At 32.9% G+C, this 13,598-nt stretch overlaps 1 protein-coding gene across 1 annotated transcript in view; it reads right to left on the reverse strand.

Annotated features, from left to right (window-relative positions):
* Window positions 1-13,598, reverse strand: part of CARPB (Carbonic anhydrase-related protein B) — a 348,667-nt gene that overhangs the window by 138,844 nt on the left and 196,225 nt on the right. Inside the window, exon 5 of the mRNA XM_072519892.1 lies at window positions 9,502-9,656. Coding sequence (XP_072375993.1) covers window positions 9,502-9,656 — 155 coding nt within the window. The remainder of the gene's footprint in view (window positions 1-9,501; window positions 9,657-13,598) is intronic.

Here is a 13,598-nt window from a genome sequence, read left to right on the forward strand (position 1 = left end):
CTCGTCTTTCTCCAGTCTGATATCTGTCAGTCTTTACCAAATCTCAGCACCTTTGAGTAAATTTCAATAATTATGTCTTCATATTATTTTCTGCTTATTACAACGTTCTTCTTTTTTATCTCCCTTTATATCATTATTTTTATCATTACGAATTTCATGGGTAGATCGTGTGACTAATATTGAGGTCCTACGTAGAATGGGCAAGGAATACAAATAAGTAGGTGGTTCAATACATATACAACCGGACTATTCTGAATAGCTGCATGTAAAGTTAGGATATCTATGCAGATCGCCAATATCCGGAACGGATAGTCACCGTAAGAAGAAGAAGATATCATACTAAAAAGCCTATCTTGTGGCAAAAAGAAATGACCAATAACAGTAAACGTAAAATCAACTTTCTTGATGTGACCAGGTGTTTCATAAACCATCCAGTTGATTATAATAGACATCATCTGCACATAGGTGAACTTTTTTTATTTAATTTTTGAAGTTGAATTTTATGAGAGTATCATGTACAATAGAGGCAACAGCATTAGAATCTTCTGAATGCTTATACTCCAGTTACACATATGACGTCACATTTGCGGGAGAAAGATATGATTTGGAATTTCCAGCCACGATGGTGAAATTAAAAAATTTATTTGCTGCGAGAAATAAGCCGCCTGGTTGGAAAGCTTTAGTAGGAAAAGATTTGTTTGACAATAAGAAGAAAATATTTGTATATTATGATTTGATTCGTTTTTTAACAAAGGACAAAAGGCTTTGGTTCTTAATGAATGAAATCTCTGCTCTGTTATAATCTTTAACTTTTCTTCTGAATTTGCTTCTTTCAAAATGTCCTTCGTTCTGAGACACGCAAAACAAGCATCTGTTAAGGAAGTGCCGAATAATATGTTTATTAACGTATGTTTAGAAATATAATAGCTTTACGGAATGATTTGAATAACGTTTACAGTACATTCTGAAAAGGTTTGTAAAATTCAGATTTCATGGTAAGTACAATCAAGTTGATCGTCCATTATTATAATGACTCTATGCACCATTTAAATTCCTATAAATGTTTGGATAGATAATTTTGTTGTATCTCCCCCTCTTACCTCTTTTCAGTGGCAGCCGTAGCTCAGTGGCTATGTTACTGACTTAACAAGCTGCAGGGCCCGGGTTCAAACCCCAGCACCGACAAAATTTTCAATTACTAATTTAACTGAGCTGCCACCGTACTTCGAAGGGCAGGTAAAGCCGTCGGTCCCGGCTACGAAAGTAGTCGTTAAGTCATGTTAGGGGCGCTTGCGCGACCTGAAAACCCTATCATTAGACCTTAGCCAGAAGGTTACACGAACTTTACTTTTTTTACCTCTTTTCAGTCCATTAAACCTTCTTTCAACACGCTTTATTCTTTCAGAACTTAAATGAGTTATTTCAAGAAACGCTCTCTCGCATGCTCTTAAAAGTCCACCCTTTACTGTAGGAACAAAATATTTAATTGAGATTCTGTCTAAGTTTGTACTTGATCTCTTGGGCTTTTGACCTTCACAAAATTTCCGCAAAAAATATCTTTCTTTATTTTGTCGGTACTTGAATACGTATTATTATGGAACCGCTGAATGTCTCGCATCTTTAAATCCTTACAATAATAGACTTTCTTTGTGTATCTAGTTAATTGTAGACACATCTTACCTCTTAAGCTTTAATACATTTCCTTTTCATTTTTCTGTTTGTACAATTCGTTCTCCCCCTTTTCCTTTTTCACAAGGTCTAATATGCAGATGAAGATCCATAATATCAATTATTTACAATAAACTTGGTGTTTTTAGCACTCAAACAACAAACATTGAACCCGGTCGCATGTTCGTCTTTATAATGGCGTACGATGGCGTTATTGATATTTGCACATGCACAAGTGTAAAAGTGTCATGTGACTCAAACAATGTAAGCGATTGGCCAATTGCAATTACACAGTTATGCTACTGGCATAGGCTTACAAATAAAGAGTTTTGCATCTGACTTACGATTTCCAATGCCTATTTCTTAGCAAGTGCCTGACTTTGCAGCTGAATCTCTACATTAGCAGATAGCTGTAACATGTGACAAATAACTGTCAGCTGACACTTAATTTTTACAATTTTTGTAATCACAGCATGATTTAAAAATCCCCACGTTCACCATCACTAGTTTATATTGACAGATACGTCTAATAGGCCACTTATTATGAGACATCTCGTATAAATATATCAGTTAAATTTTAAAACAAATTGCTTAAAATAATTTGTGAATTTAATAGATTACCACTTAAATAAATAAAAACAGATGACAGGAATATCACGCATTACAAATCAGCGACAAATGCAAAAATGTTGTTGATGAGTTAACCTATTTACGTTAAGTTTTTTGTTCATCTCATACATTTGCGAAGATACACAAAACAACAAACCAACTTCCTCCATGAACACTAAATCAGTTATTTACGTCTATGAACTTGTAACTTAAAAGTTTTACATTTTCCAGGTACCAAATGTTGGTTTTTAACATACAGGGCCTTCTATACTTAAGTTATAAGTTAATTATTACATGAACATTAGACTACATAAGCTTTTATTTTATTCACTTAACACTACCTCCATATATAAAATTAAATATATTAATTCCTATTTCACCCATCAACAATAAATTTTGTAGAATCCAACTACCCACATATGTCGATTTTCCGTTTTCCAGGTAGCAAATGTTGAAAAAACATAAGGGGCCTTATATTAGAATCTCTAATTCATACTAATTGAAGACGTATGTATAGTTGGTTGCCTAACAATACCCTTACACTTTTCTCATCACATACATTAATTAACAAAACAAACTCCACCATGTTCTTAAAAATAAATTCAGGACAAATTAACAACTTCAAACAACAACATTGATGGTTGCTACTGTTACATTATTTTAATTTTAACTTTTTTAATTTTTAAATAACGTTGGCTTTTGTCTTAATTGGACCAAACACATAAAGTTACACTGACTGCTCTGTTCAGACTTCCGTCCTAACTTGTCAAGATTGTCATTTTCAATCAGTTGCTTTTATTAGGTCCTCGTACACACATCGTCCTCTTTACGTTTGTTTTATAGACTACAATCAAGCGTTTGATAAAGTAAAACATGACCGACTCATGGAAATTCTAAAAAATAAAAACCTAGATGAAAGAGATTTAAGGCTAATAACAAACCTTTATTACAATCAGCGAGCAATAGTACGAATTGAAAAAGAGACATCTGAAGAAATGGAAGTAAAGAAAGGAGTCAGGCAAGGCTGCATACTATCACCTATATTATTTAACGCTTATTCTGAAGAGGTAATTCGAGAAATTTTGGAAGATGAAACAATCAGCATAAGAGTAAATGGAGTCTTAGTTAACAACATCAGATATGCAGATTATACAGTAATAATAGCCGATAGTTTACAAGATCTGGAAATATTCATAAGTAAAATAGTAATGTGCAGTAGGAAGTACGGACTCTCCCTCAATATCAAAAAGACGAAGTTTATGAAAATTTGTAAAAACAACCATAATACTAACGAAATCTTGACAGTAGAAGGCCAGCAGACCGAAAGAGTAAAAAATTACACTTACCTAGAAACACTTATAACAGAAAATAATGACTACACTGCAGAAATCAAAGTCAAAATAGAAAAAGCACGTTCTAATTTTATGAAAATGAAAAAGGTCCTATGTGGCAAAGATTTAACATTAGCTCTTAAAGTACGCCTATCAAAATGTTACGTATACTGTGTACTATACTATGGAGTGGAATCATGGACGTTAAATCTAGACACAATAAGACGACTTAACGCCTTTGAAATGTGGACCTATAGAAGAATTATGAGGGTTTCCTGGGTAGATAGAGTTACGAACAATGAAGTACTGAGAAGAATAGGTAAAGAGAAGGAAGTTGAACTAACAATTAAAGAAAGAAAGCTACAGTATCTCGGACACGTGATGCGGGGCGAGAAGTATTGCATCCTGCGACTCATAATGCAAGGAAAGATAGATGGCAGAAGAAGCATCGAAAGAAGACGAATTTCATTGCTCAAAAACCTGAGAGAATGGTTTGGATGCAGCTCAAAACAATTTTTTAGAGCTACTGCCTCAAAAATTAAAATAGATATGATGATTGCCAACCTCCATAGCGGAGATGGTACCTGAAGAAGAAGAAGAACACACATGGTCACAGGACCAGCAACTTCACGTGGAGTCATACGTCGCCATGTTATTAAATCTACTGGTAATTTTAACATCTTAGAATTTATCACAACATAATGTAAACCAAATTTATAAAACAAATTTTAACGGGTTTTTACCCACATATTTAGTGGCTCAATACATATATACCCACCTAGTAAGTATTAACCACATTTTGTATTAACTTCGGTCAAAATTTAAATTTCACGTTCTTTTAATTAAGTGGTTATATACTTTTTAGGTGCACTGATGATAAAACATGGATTCCGAAAACGTTTTGTGATATAGCCCAATTGGGTCTTTTAAATTATCTACCTGTTAAAAACGATTTAAAAAAAAATTGTTATATATGGTATACAGCCAAACTACAGGAACTTAGATGAACCTTAACGACATAAAGATTCAAAACAACTGATTGAATTTGTCAGCACATGCGATCTGGCTAAAACAGAACCTCACATTTAAACTTTCTAACAATTAAAAATTTAGTTATTGCCGACAATTCAAAGAATTACCTCCTTTTAAACGTAGTTACATTGGGTTTTTCGATTAACCTTGGGTAAACCATTACGATTTAAGTTCAAAGCTACCATACATTTTCAACGGTAAAAAAACTGTTTTTTACACATAGTAACAAAAAACACCATTATGTTACTAGCAAAGTTTTTTAATATTCTAACTCTACAATTCTAAGTTACGGTAAGATCAATAATGTATATATATATATATATATATATATATATATATATATATATATATATATATATATATAAATACGGCTGAGGAGTAAAATCTCGGAATTCTGCGTCCTCGCGAACGTGTTAATTTTACACTTGGCTTTTAGATGAAGGTGATATTAAGAAAAATATTTTAAAAAAACATGAACCTAATGTAGGCTATATTAGCTTCAAACGTCATGTTACAACCAAACGATCAAGTAACATATAGTTGTCTAATCCTCTCATTACTTAGCAGCTTTCGCTTTTTTGATAGGCTACAATTAATAGATTTATTAAATTCCTATTCTTAAACATATCAAAATTGGTGATGTTTCGAATATTTTTTCATCTAATTTAATTTGAACTGACTTGACTTCGAAATAATCTGTGTAGATAAATCATAAATATTCCATATTTTGCGTGTTCCGGTTTAAAGCTAAACAAACGCATTTTAAAATCAAGGTTTTAAATTGTTTCAAAAACAGCAGCACCAAATTCACTTTGTCACAATAACATCCAACGGTTAAAGTAGTATAATTTGGAATATTGCGACTCATAAATATAAATATCGCCATTAGAGCAGAGATTTCTATGTAGTGGATAATAATGTTTTAAAGCTTTATGTCGACACATATTCTAGCACATTACCAGGATATAATAAAATTTTTAGTGCTAAATTAATTAGAAAATCGATAGTTCAAAATGTTTTGATAATCACGAGTCTTTGTTAATGGATAGCACACTACAAAACAAACCCATATAAAGGCAGTTCGAAATAGTCGTTAATAAGGTATTGAAATAGCTGAATAAACCAGAGAGCATTTCAGATGGACTATACAAAATATATAGAATGCTGAAATAAAGTATTCTTAATATTCTTAATAAAAAATTTACTATTGTTACCTATAATAGACTGCTTTATTTTATAAAAGATAATGTTAAGAAAAAAAATTATATATACTACTTATTAGTAAATTGTGTGATAGGTAACTTACGGATATTACAACAAAAAAAAACCGAGGTTTTAAATTGATAAACTGGAAGAAAAATGTATATTTTCCTTCGTAACGCCTTAGAATAAAATAATGTGTCTGAAAAATTAACAGAAAATAAAACCAAAAAAAAACACTTAAACGTATTATGCATGAACAAAGCAAAGCATGAAACATTAAATAAATTTAATGCTTGTTGATAAAATTATTTTTATTTTTTTGCATTAAATAAATAAACAACGATGACGGTTTTCCGACAAGCGAATAATTGCATATGTACGAAACATAAAAACTTTAAGTTTATTCCGTAAACTTGGCTTTGTAATTTGTTTATTGACATTGCAGAAGCCAAACGCACGGGAAGTTGTAAACGTTTAAAATCAAATGCTACGTTCGTTGAAATCATCAATATACGCGGGATCAAGACATTCTCTCCTTTGTATTTTTCCTTGCTGATCGTTGTCCCAATGACAATATTCATTAGACTTCTCACACTAACTCTCATTTTATTGCACAGACGAAGTTAATTAATGTTACGCAGCACACTGACAACTGATCCTACTTTTGTAAATTGTTGAGTAGGTGATGTCCAGGCAATTTCAGTGAATTCAAAAACTCTAATTGAACTTCCTAAGTGTTGCAATAGTGACCCAGATTGAATTGTATTGTAAGCTTATAGTTTAAAGTTTGTTAGTATGATAGAAGCATTAACCTCTGTGCTGAGGTATACATTATTTGTGAAATTATAAATTGGGCATTTCAGCTCATTTGAGCACAGTCTATTATAAAACTTTACCTAACCAACAACTAGAGTGTAATTATCAGCAGCTGTCAATAAAACTATAATTGTTACTCCAAACTTCAACCATTTATTCACCATCGTCAATCAAGAAGAATCGGACAAAGGGGCTTTAGAAAACAATTCGATTCCCGATATTTACATCGAATTGTCCGCCCTGTGACACTAATAACTCTGTCACGTGTTGAGGGATGTTTAAAAACTGCTTCAAGGTGTGAAGCGAAAACTTTTGCTTTTTATTTATTTGTTTTTGCCCAGCTTTCATCAGATTTCCTTATAGGTAAGATATGTTCTTTGGGTTGCTTTAATTTTTTAGTTGATTTTCATAAAAGTTGTAATTTGTATCCTCTATTGACGTTAGGTTTTCAGCATAGTTTTGTAAGTTCTCGTTTTAAATACTTGATAGGTACTCTTTTAAGAGTTTGGCTGCAGTGTTATAACTTGTTTTATCTACAGTGTGCCTTGTGTGTTGCCAGATCTTTCTTAGGTGGCGTTTTTCTTTAATCTTCCCTCTTATACTAGGAGAGCCATGAAATTGCCAAATGGCTTGTCTTCCCGAAAAAGTTACAACGAGGACCTATTTGCGAGATTTATATATATATATATATATATATATATATATATATATATATATATATATATATATATATATATATATATATATATATATATATATATATGTGCCCATTTTAATTTTCCGGGTTTGACACCGCGTTGAATAATTTTGGTTTCGATAAAAATCATTATTTTGACAACGTTTTCGCTTCATTGTCAAGTCAGATAGTAGCGCTGTTATTGGTCCTGTCCGTGTGTAGGTAGGCGGGGTCCTACTAGTCGGTCTTGTGGTCTGATGTATTTTTGATTATTTCTTTAATACCGTTTTCCATGTTGTTGAAAGCCTTTGAGCATCATCTCTTTGGTTTAGAATGTCCTGTGTTTGAGACATGTTGGACAAGGGATGACCTTTTTCTCTCCTTTCGATGGTATTTCAATGTACTTCTCGTCTAACATTGATTCTTCGGTTGGTCTGTCCGATGTACGATTTGTCACAGTCCCCACATGAAATATCGTATACGCCTTGATTTTATAACGATATTTTTGTTTTAGTGGATGGTAAAATGGTTGAGATTTTTCTGTCGGTATAAAGTATCGTTTCTATTTTGTGTTTTCTTAGCACTCTTTCTTTTTTTTTTCTATTGTACCCTTTACATATGGTAGAATGGCTTTTGCAATTGGTTTTTCCTCTTCTGTTGGATCCTTAATTCTTTTTTATTTGAGCATTTCTTTATTTTTATGTTCTTCATTTGTTAGTCTTTCGGATCATGTCATTAGGGTTTTAATGACTGAATCTAACTGTGCAGGATGGTGATGTGAATCAGCATGTAGGTATTTGTCGATATGTGTGGGTTTTCGATATACTGTGGGTCCTATGTGCAAGTCTTGCTTCTTTATTATTAAGACATCTAAAAATACCTTTCGTTTTTTTTCTACATGTGTCCAAATTATAAAAGAATCATTCACGTACCTAAGCCAAAGTTTGGGTTTTTGTTCGGCTGTTTCTATTGCTTGCTGTTCCATTTCTTCCATAAACAGCTTTGCTATTACCGGTGACAGTAGTGAACCCATCGGTGTTCCTTCAACTTGTTTATATATTTGCTCCTTATATATAAAATATATGTTATCTAAGCAGTGCTTTGTTAGATTTAGAGTATCCTGTGGTATTGGATACTTTCTGCTTATAATTGCTAATGATTAGGAACATTCGTAAAAAGTAAAACCACATCGAAACTGACTAACAAATCTCCCGGCTCAAGAGTCACATCTTTTATACGTTCAATGAAGTGGCTTGTATTTTTGATGTAAGGATTCGCTTCTTCTGCATATGATTGTAGCTGTTCAGCCAAAAATTTTGCCAGTGGTTGTAGAGAAGATCAGATAGAACTAACTATCGGTCGCAATTGTAATCCTGCCTTTTGTACCTTAGGTAGGCTGTAAAGTTTTGGAAATCTTGACTCCTCTCTATATATGAGATGTAACTGATGTTCTTTCTTGATGTCTGACGTTTTGATCTTGGCTTTTGTTACTTTTTCTAGATATGTTGTAGGATCTGACGAGATTCTTTAATATGTCGTATTATTTAGGATGTCGTTTATTTTTGCTTCGTAGTCTTGAATATTTTTATTATTACCGTGTCATTGCCTTTGTCAGCTGGGAGCACAATGATTTCTTTGTTGTTCTTCAAATTATGTAAGGTGTCTTTTTCTTCGTTTTATTTATATTTGAATATTTTTAAAAAATTATGATTTGTTCTGTTAACATTCTGTCTCTTATTTGATATTTAATTTTTTTACTCTACGTAGCGTTCTTAACTACTTTTATTTTTTCGCTATTTTCACCAAATATTAACCGATTCCAAGAATTGTTCCAAATGTAATATAAAAATGTCGATTTTATTTTTTATAGCTAAAAGTATATTATATCTATTTGTTTAAGAGTTGAGTGTTATAATAATAAATACTTTGGTATACACATTAAATTTCATAAAGTAAATACATCACAAAATATGTCATATATAATTATTTTTAAATTTAATTTATTGTAGACAACAATATATTAGACCAATAATTGTTAATTTCGTAAATTACCTTCGGCAATTAATACCGATTATACTGAGATTAATAATACATGCATTTCAATACGAAATACGACACAACTCCCGTGCTAACATCAAAACTTTCTTTCCCCAAAACTTGACGTACCTGTTGCTTGGTGATGTAAATCGGCTTGTTCAGAATCATCCATGTGACTGTCTCGTGGCAAGCTGGCATCGTTGTGGATCCGTCGTACGTCATGTAGTAGTCGGTTTCTGGGAGTAGGCCGCGAACTGACAGCCGCTTCACCTCGATCTCGTCCCCTGCGTTACGTTGAGACGAAGCGTGGAAAACAGAGAGATGAATATGTTAGTTGATGAAGTTTACTAACTTCGCAAACTGATGATAAATTGAAAAGTAACTGTGGCAAATAACGTGAAACCAGAAGGGTAAACTAAAATAATTATGCAGTTAAAAAGAGCAACTACTGAACAATTGATAGTACAGTATAGTCCAAAATAAACAGAACTGAACTTTAATTATAATTATTTTATTTAAAAAAAATACCTATTATTGACACTTTATAACATGTTTTAAATGAGCTCCTCCTCTCTCAAGACATACTTTATACCGATATTCCAGTTTTATCGTAATGTTATGGAATAAAAGTTGTCTCAAGTCCGCGAAGAAGGCTCTAACGGCATCCTTTAACTTATTGATGGTTTGTGGTGCCCATTTAAAAACGGCAGTTTTAGCCATGCCCCAAATGTATGCGTCTGGAGATGTTAAGTCTGGAGAATGTGCAGGATAGGGGAAGTCAGTAAATCGTGAAATGAATTTGTTTGGAAAATGTCCCTGAAATGATTGACGAACAGCGATAGCAGTATGGCAAGTTGTCCCATCCTGCTAGAAAAATTGGTCTCGAAATTCCAAACTACGTGCACGACAAAATTGACGTGGATCAGGGATAAAGCGTATTAAAATTTGTATGTACCTCTATTGATTAAGTGTGACTTGTCTACTATTTTCTTCGATAAAGTATGTACCAATGATTCCGTGTCCCAAAACTGCACACCAGACACTCACTTTTGCGATTTGTAAAGGAACTTTTTGAACTTCATCTGGTCTGGCAAAGCCAAGTCGATTTGTGCGACGATTTACATGGCCTGGCAAATGAAAATGTGCTTCGTCTGCAAACCATACATTTTTTCAAAAATTCAGGATTTTCATACTGTAATGCAAGAATTCTGACACAATATTCCACTCTACTGTGATAATCTCTGGGATGTAATTGTTGACGTACCTGAATCACATACGAAAATGCACCCAGCTCCTTCAGTATTCTTTGCAAGGAAGTTCGTTTTAAGCCAAGATGCAACGCTGTTCTTATCTGGCTGGCTTTCGGCTTTTCCAAGATTCGCTCAAAAACACGTTCATGGTTATCGTTATTGTTAACTAGTCTGGGACGCCCTGAGTTTCCTTTTCGTTGGCACAATACATTACCCGTATTTACACACTTTTAAACAACCTATAAATTACAGAATTACTTGGAGAACGTTTATTAAACCGTTGTGTGAGTTGATCTGATTGATGTAACACGTATTGCAGACTTGCACTATTACGTCGGCCGCTTCCATATGAGCGAAAATAATGCTCCTCAAGAAACACTTTCTCCTGTGTACTTGACACCATTTTTAACAATTAGGCATTAATAATTAATTGTTTAAGGATTACTTGACAGGTCTATACTAGTTAATTTAAATATGACAGAGCGCACAAAGAGACATCTATGTTTCAGTTTCAGTACTGTTTATTTTGGGCAATACTGTATTTACTACACAATAATTTAATATTGCAAACTACCAATTATCGATATGTTAAAGTTAATGTACGATTGTTTTAAACAAAGAACACAGTAATCGCCACAGAAATGCATAATTAGGAGAACGCAGTGCAATTACAAAATTTGGTCGATGCGATATCTATACGCAACGTATAAAGTTACAAGTAAATTTGTTCAATCATTCATAATTAAATAAACCGCGATTCTGGTCGATGTAGTTCGCTGTTTCCTTTTTCTCGTTTTCAAGGCCTCGTATAATATATTTCTTGGTCACCTTCTTACAATACCTATCACGGTGAGTTATTCCTTACCTTTACCGTTGGAAACACATGAAAGGCAAGCACATGATAGGTCCAAAGTATCCCAATTATTTTATGATGTGTATGGATTAAGTTTGTTTATAGTTGGTTTTGTATATCTGTCAGTTAATGAAAATGTTCTAAAGACGCAGCTGTTGTTAAATAGATTTTACCTTTTAGGTGCCCCTACAAAGAGAAATCTAGAAGAGACAAATCTGGTAACCGAGGAGGTCATTTTATAGTGGCTCTTCTTTCTATCCAATTTCCTTGAAAATATTGGTCTTAATATTGACTAACAAATAAAATATAATACGGAGAAACAGCATTCTCTTAAAAAGTCAAAGGATCTTCATCATTATCGTGAACCATATTGAATAATATCCCAACCTAACGGTTGGACACTAGTTCGTATACTAGATTGGTTGTTTCCAGAAACTGCTGCTGGTTTCCTGGTATTTAAACATATGATCTAGATGAGCAAGTCCTAACACTGTAACTTTGCTAACTTCAATAACTACAGGCTTTTCAGATTCTTGTTGTTCATCTGCATTTCCAGTTTTCTGAATTTTTTTATCTCCAAAACATACTTTCTATTGGCATGTTTATCGGCATTTATTGGCATTAAATTGCTAAGCTGTCATACACGCTCATTTATTGTTTATAAAATCAACGAAATATAATATGGTTGACTTGTCGTTAAATTTAATTTCAATTTCTTAGAAATATTTCGAATTCTGCAGAATTAATTTTTACAATAGACACTTCCTTTTATGGAAACAGTAGACACTTCCCATTCTGTCGATATAAACAATTTTATTTGCCAGCCTAGTTTTGTTTGAACCAACTACGGCATTTTTAGAACGCAGTTAGGTTAAGAGCGAATGTCTATGTTCTAAGTTTTCCTACAAGTCTTTTAAGTTGCATTAATGTATTTTGCGGATTTCTATGGGAATATTTTTATGATTTGTTCCTGTTGTTCTTGTATTGAGGGAATTTCGTATGATTTGAAGTGGATTTGAAGAATTAGATACTCGCATTTATATATAGTTTGAATAAATCTTTCGTGTATTGAGGACATTTCATATGGTTAGCTGCGACATATCTACGTATCAGCTGCTAGGAAGATGGTTAAAATGTCCGTTTGGTTAAAATAAAATTACAAATTATTTTGTTTAATAATATAACTGGTGTTCTGTACTAACAATTTATTAAGCACCTGGTACTTTTTTGTTAAATTTATGGTTATTAAGTGATCAAGCAAGAAATTATCTGATAAGTTTTTGTCTGATTCTTTTCCTTGGTCAAGGTTTTAACATATATTTTACGATTAACCTTGTAATTAATTTCTTAAAAATTTGAAAAGATTTTGTTAATGTTTCGGTAAGATTTTTTGACGCAATTCATACTATTATAGAATTTGAATTTCCCTTTATGAATCATCCAATATAAAATTAGATTTTTATTATTAAATTGCTTATTTTTTCAAAGGTTGTTATTTTATTCTTATCGCATACCCATACCCAGTATTTAATGGTTAGTATGGTTATTTCAAACCGCTGAGAGAAGAAGTAATTTTCTTAAGAAAATTTTCTTCCGGAGATTTAGGAGTCTGATTAAAGTTACCTAATTATTTTTGGTCGGAGTGTTAAGTTTGAGTAGAGCTTTGATTATACGTTCTGTTGCAGTTTCCCAACGTTATGTAAACATTGTTAAACTACTAACACGCTAGTTTTGATTCTCCCCTCACAGTTAACCAAGATTTTGTTTACAATAATCAGGCACTATTGAAAAGTTAAACGGTTGTTAATACAATATCGCAGTGAGTAGACTGTTCATTCATAAATTGTTATTAACAATGAAGTATACAAATATGAGTGTATTTCGTTAAAAATGCAGATCGCTTGGGTAATCATCGCCCACACGTAGCGTCAACTTGTAAGAAACATTTCGTTTACCAATCGCCTTTGTTAGTTCCACGAGTTCCACCTGCCAAACAAGACAGTCGTGTCTTAGGGGTAGCGGACCGCTACGAGATCCTCGATACTTTTGTCGCTGCTTTATGTCAAATCGGTTTGTGTGATATATACAGTAAGTGATCAAATTATTAGAGCCACCCATTAAAA

This window comes from Diabrotica undecimpunctata, chromosome 1, assembly GCF_040954645.1.
Source record: "Diabrotica undecimpunctata isolate CICGRU chromosome 1, icDiaUnde3, whole genome shotgun sequence".
Lineage (NCBI taxonomy): Eukaryota > Metazoa > Arthropoda > Insecta > Coleoptera > Chrysomelidae > Diabrotica > Diabrotica undecimpunctata.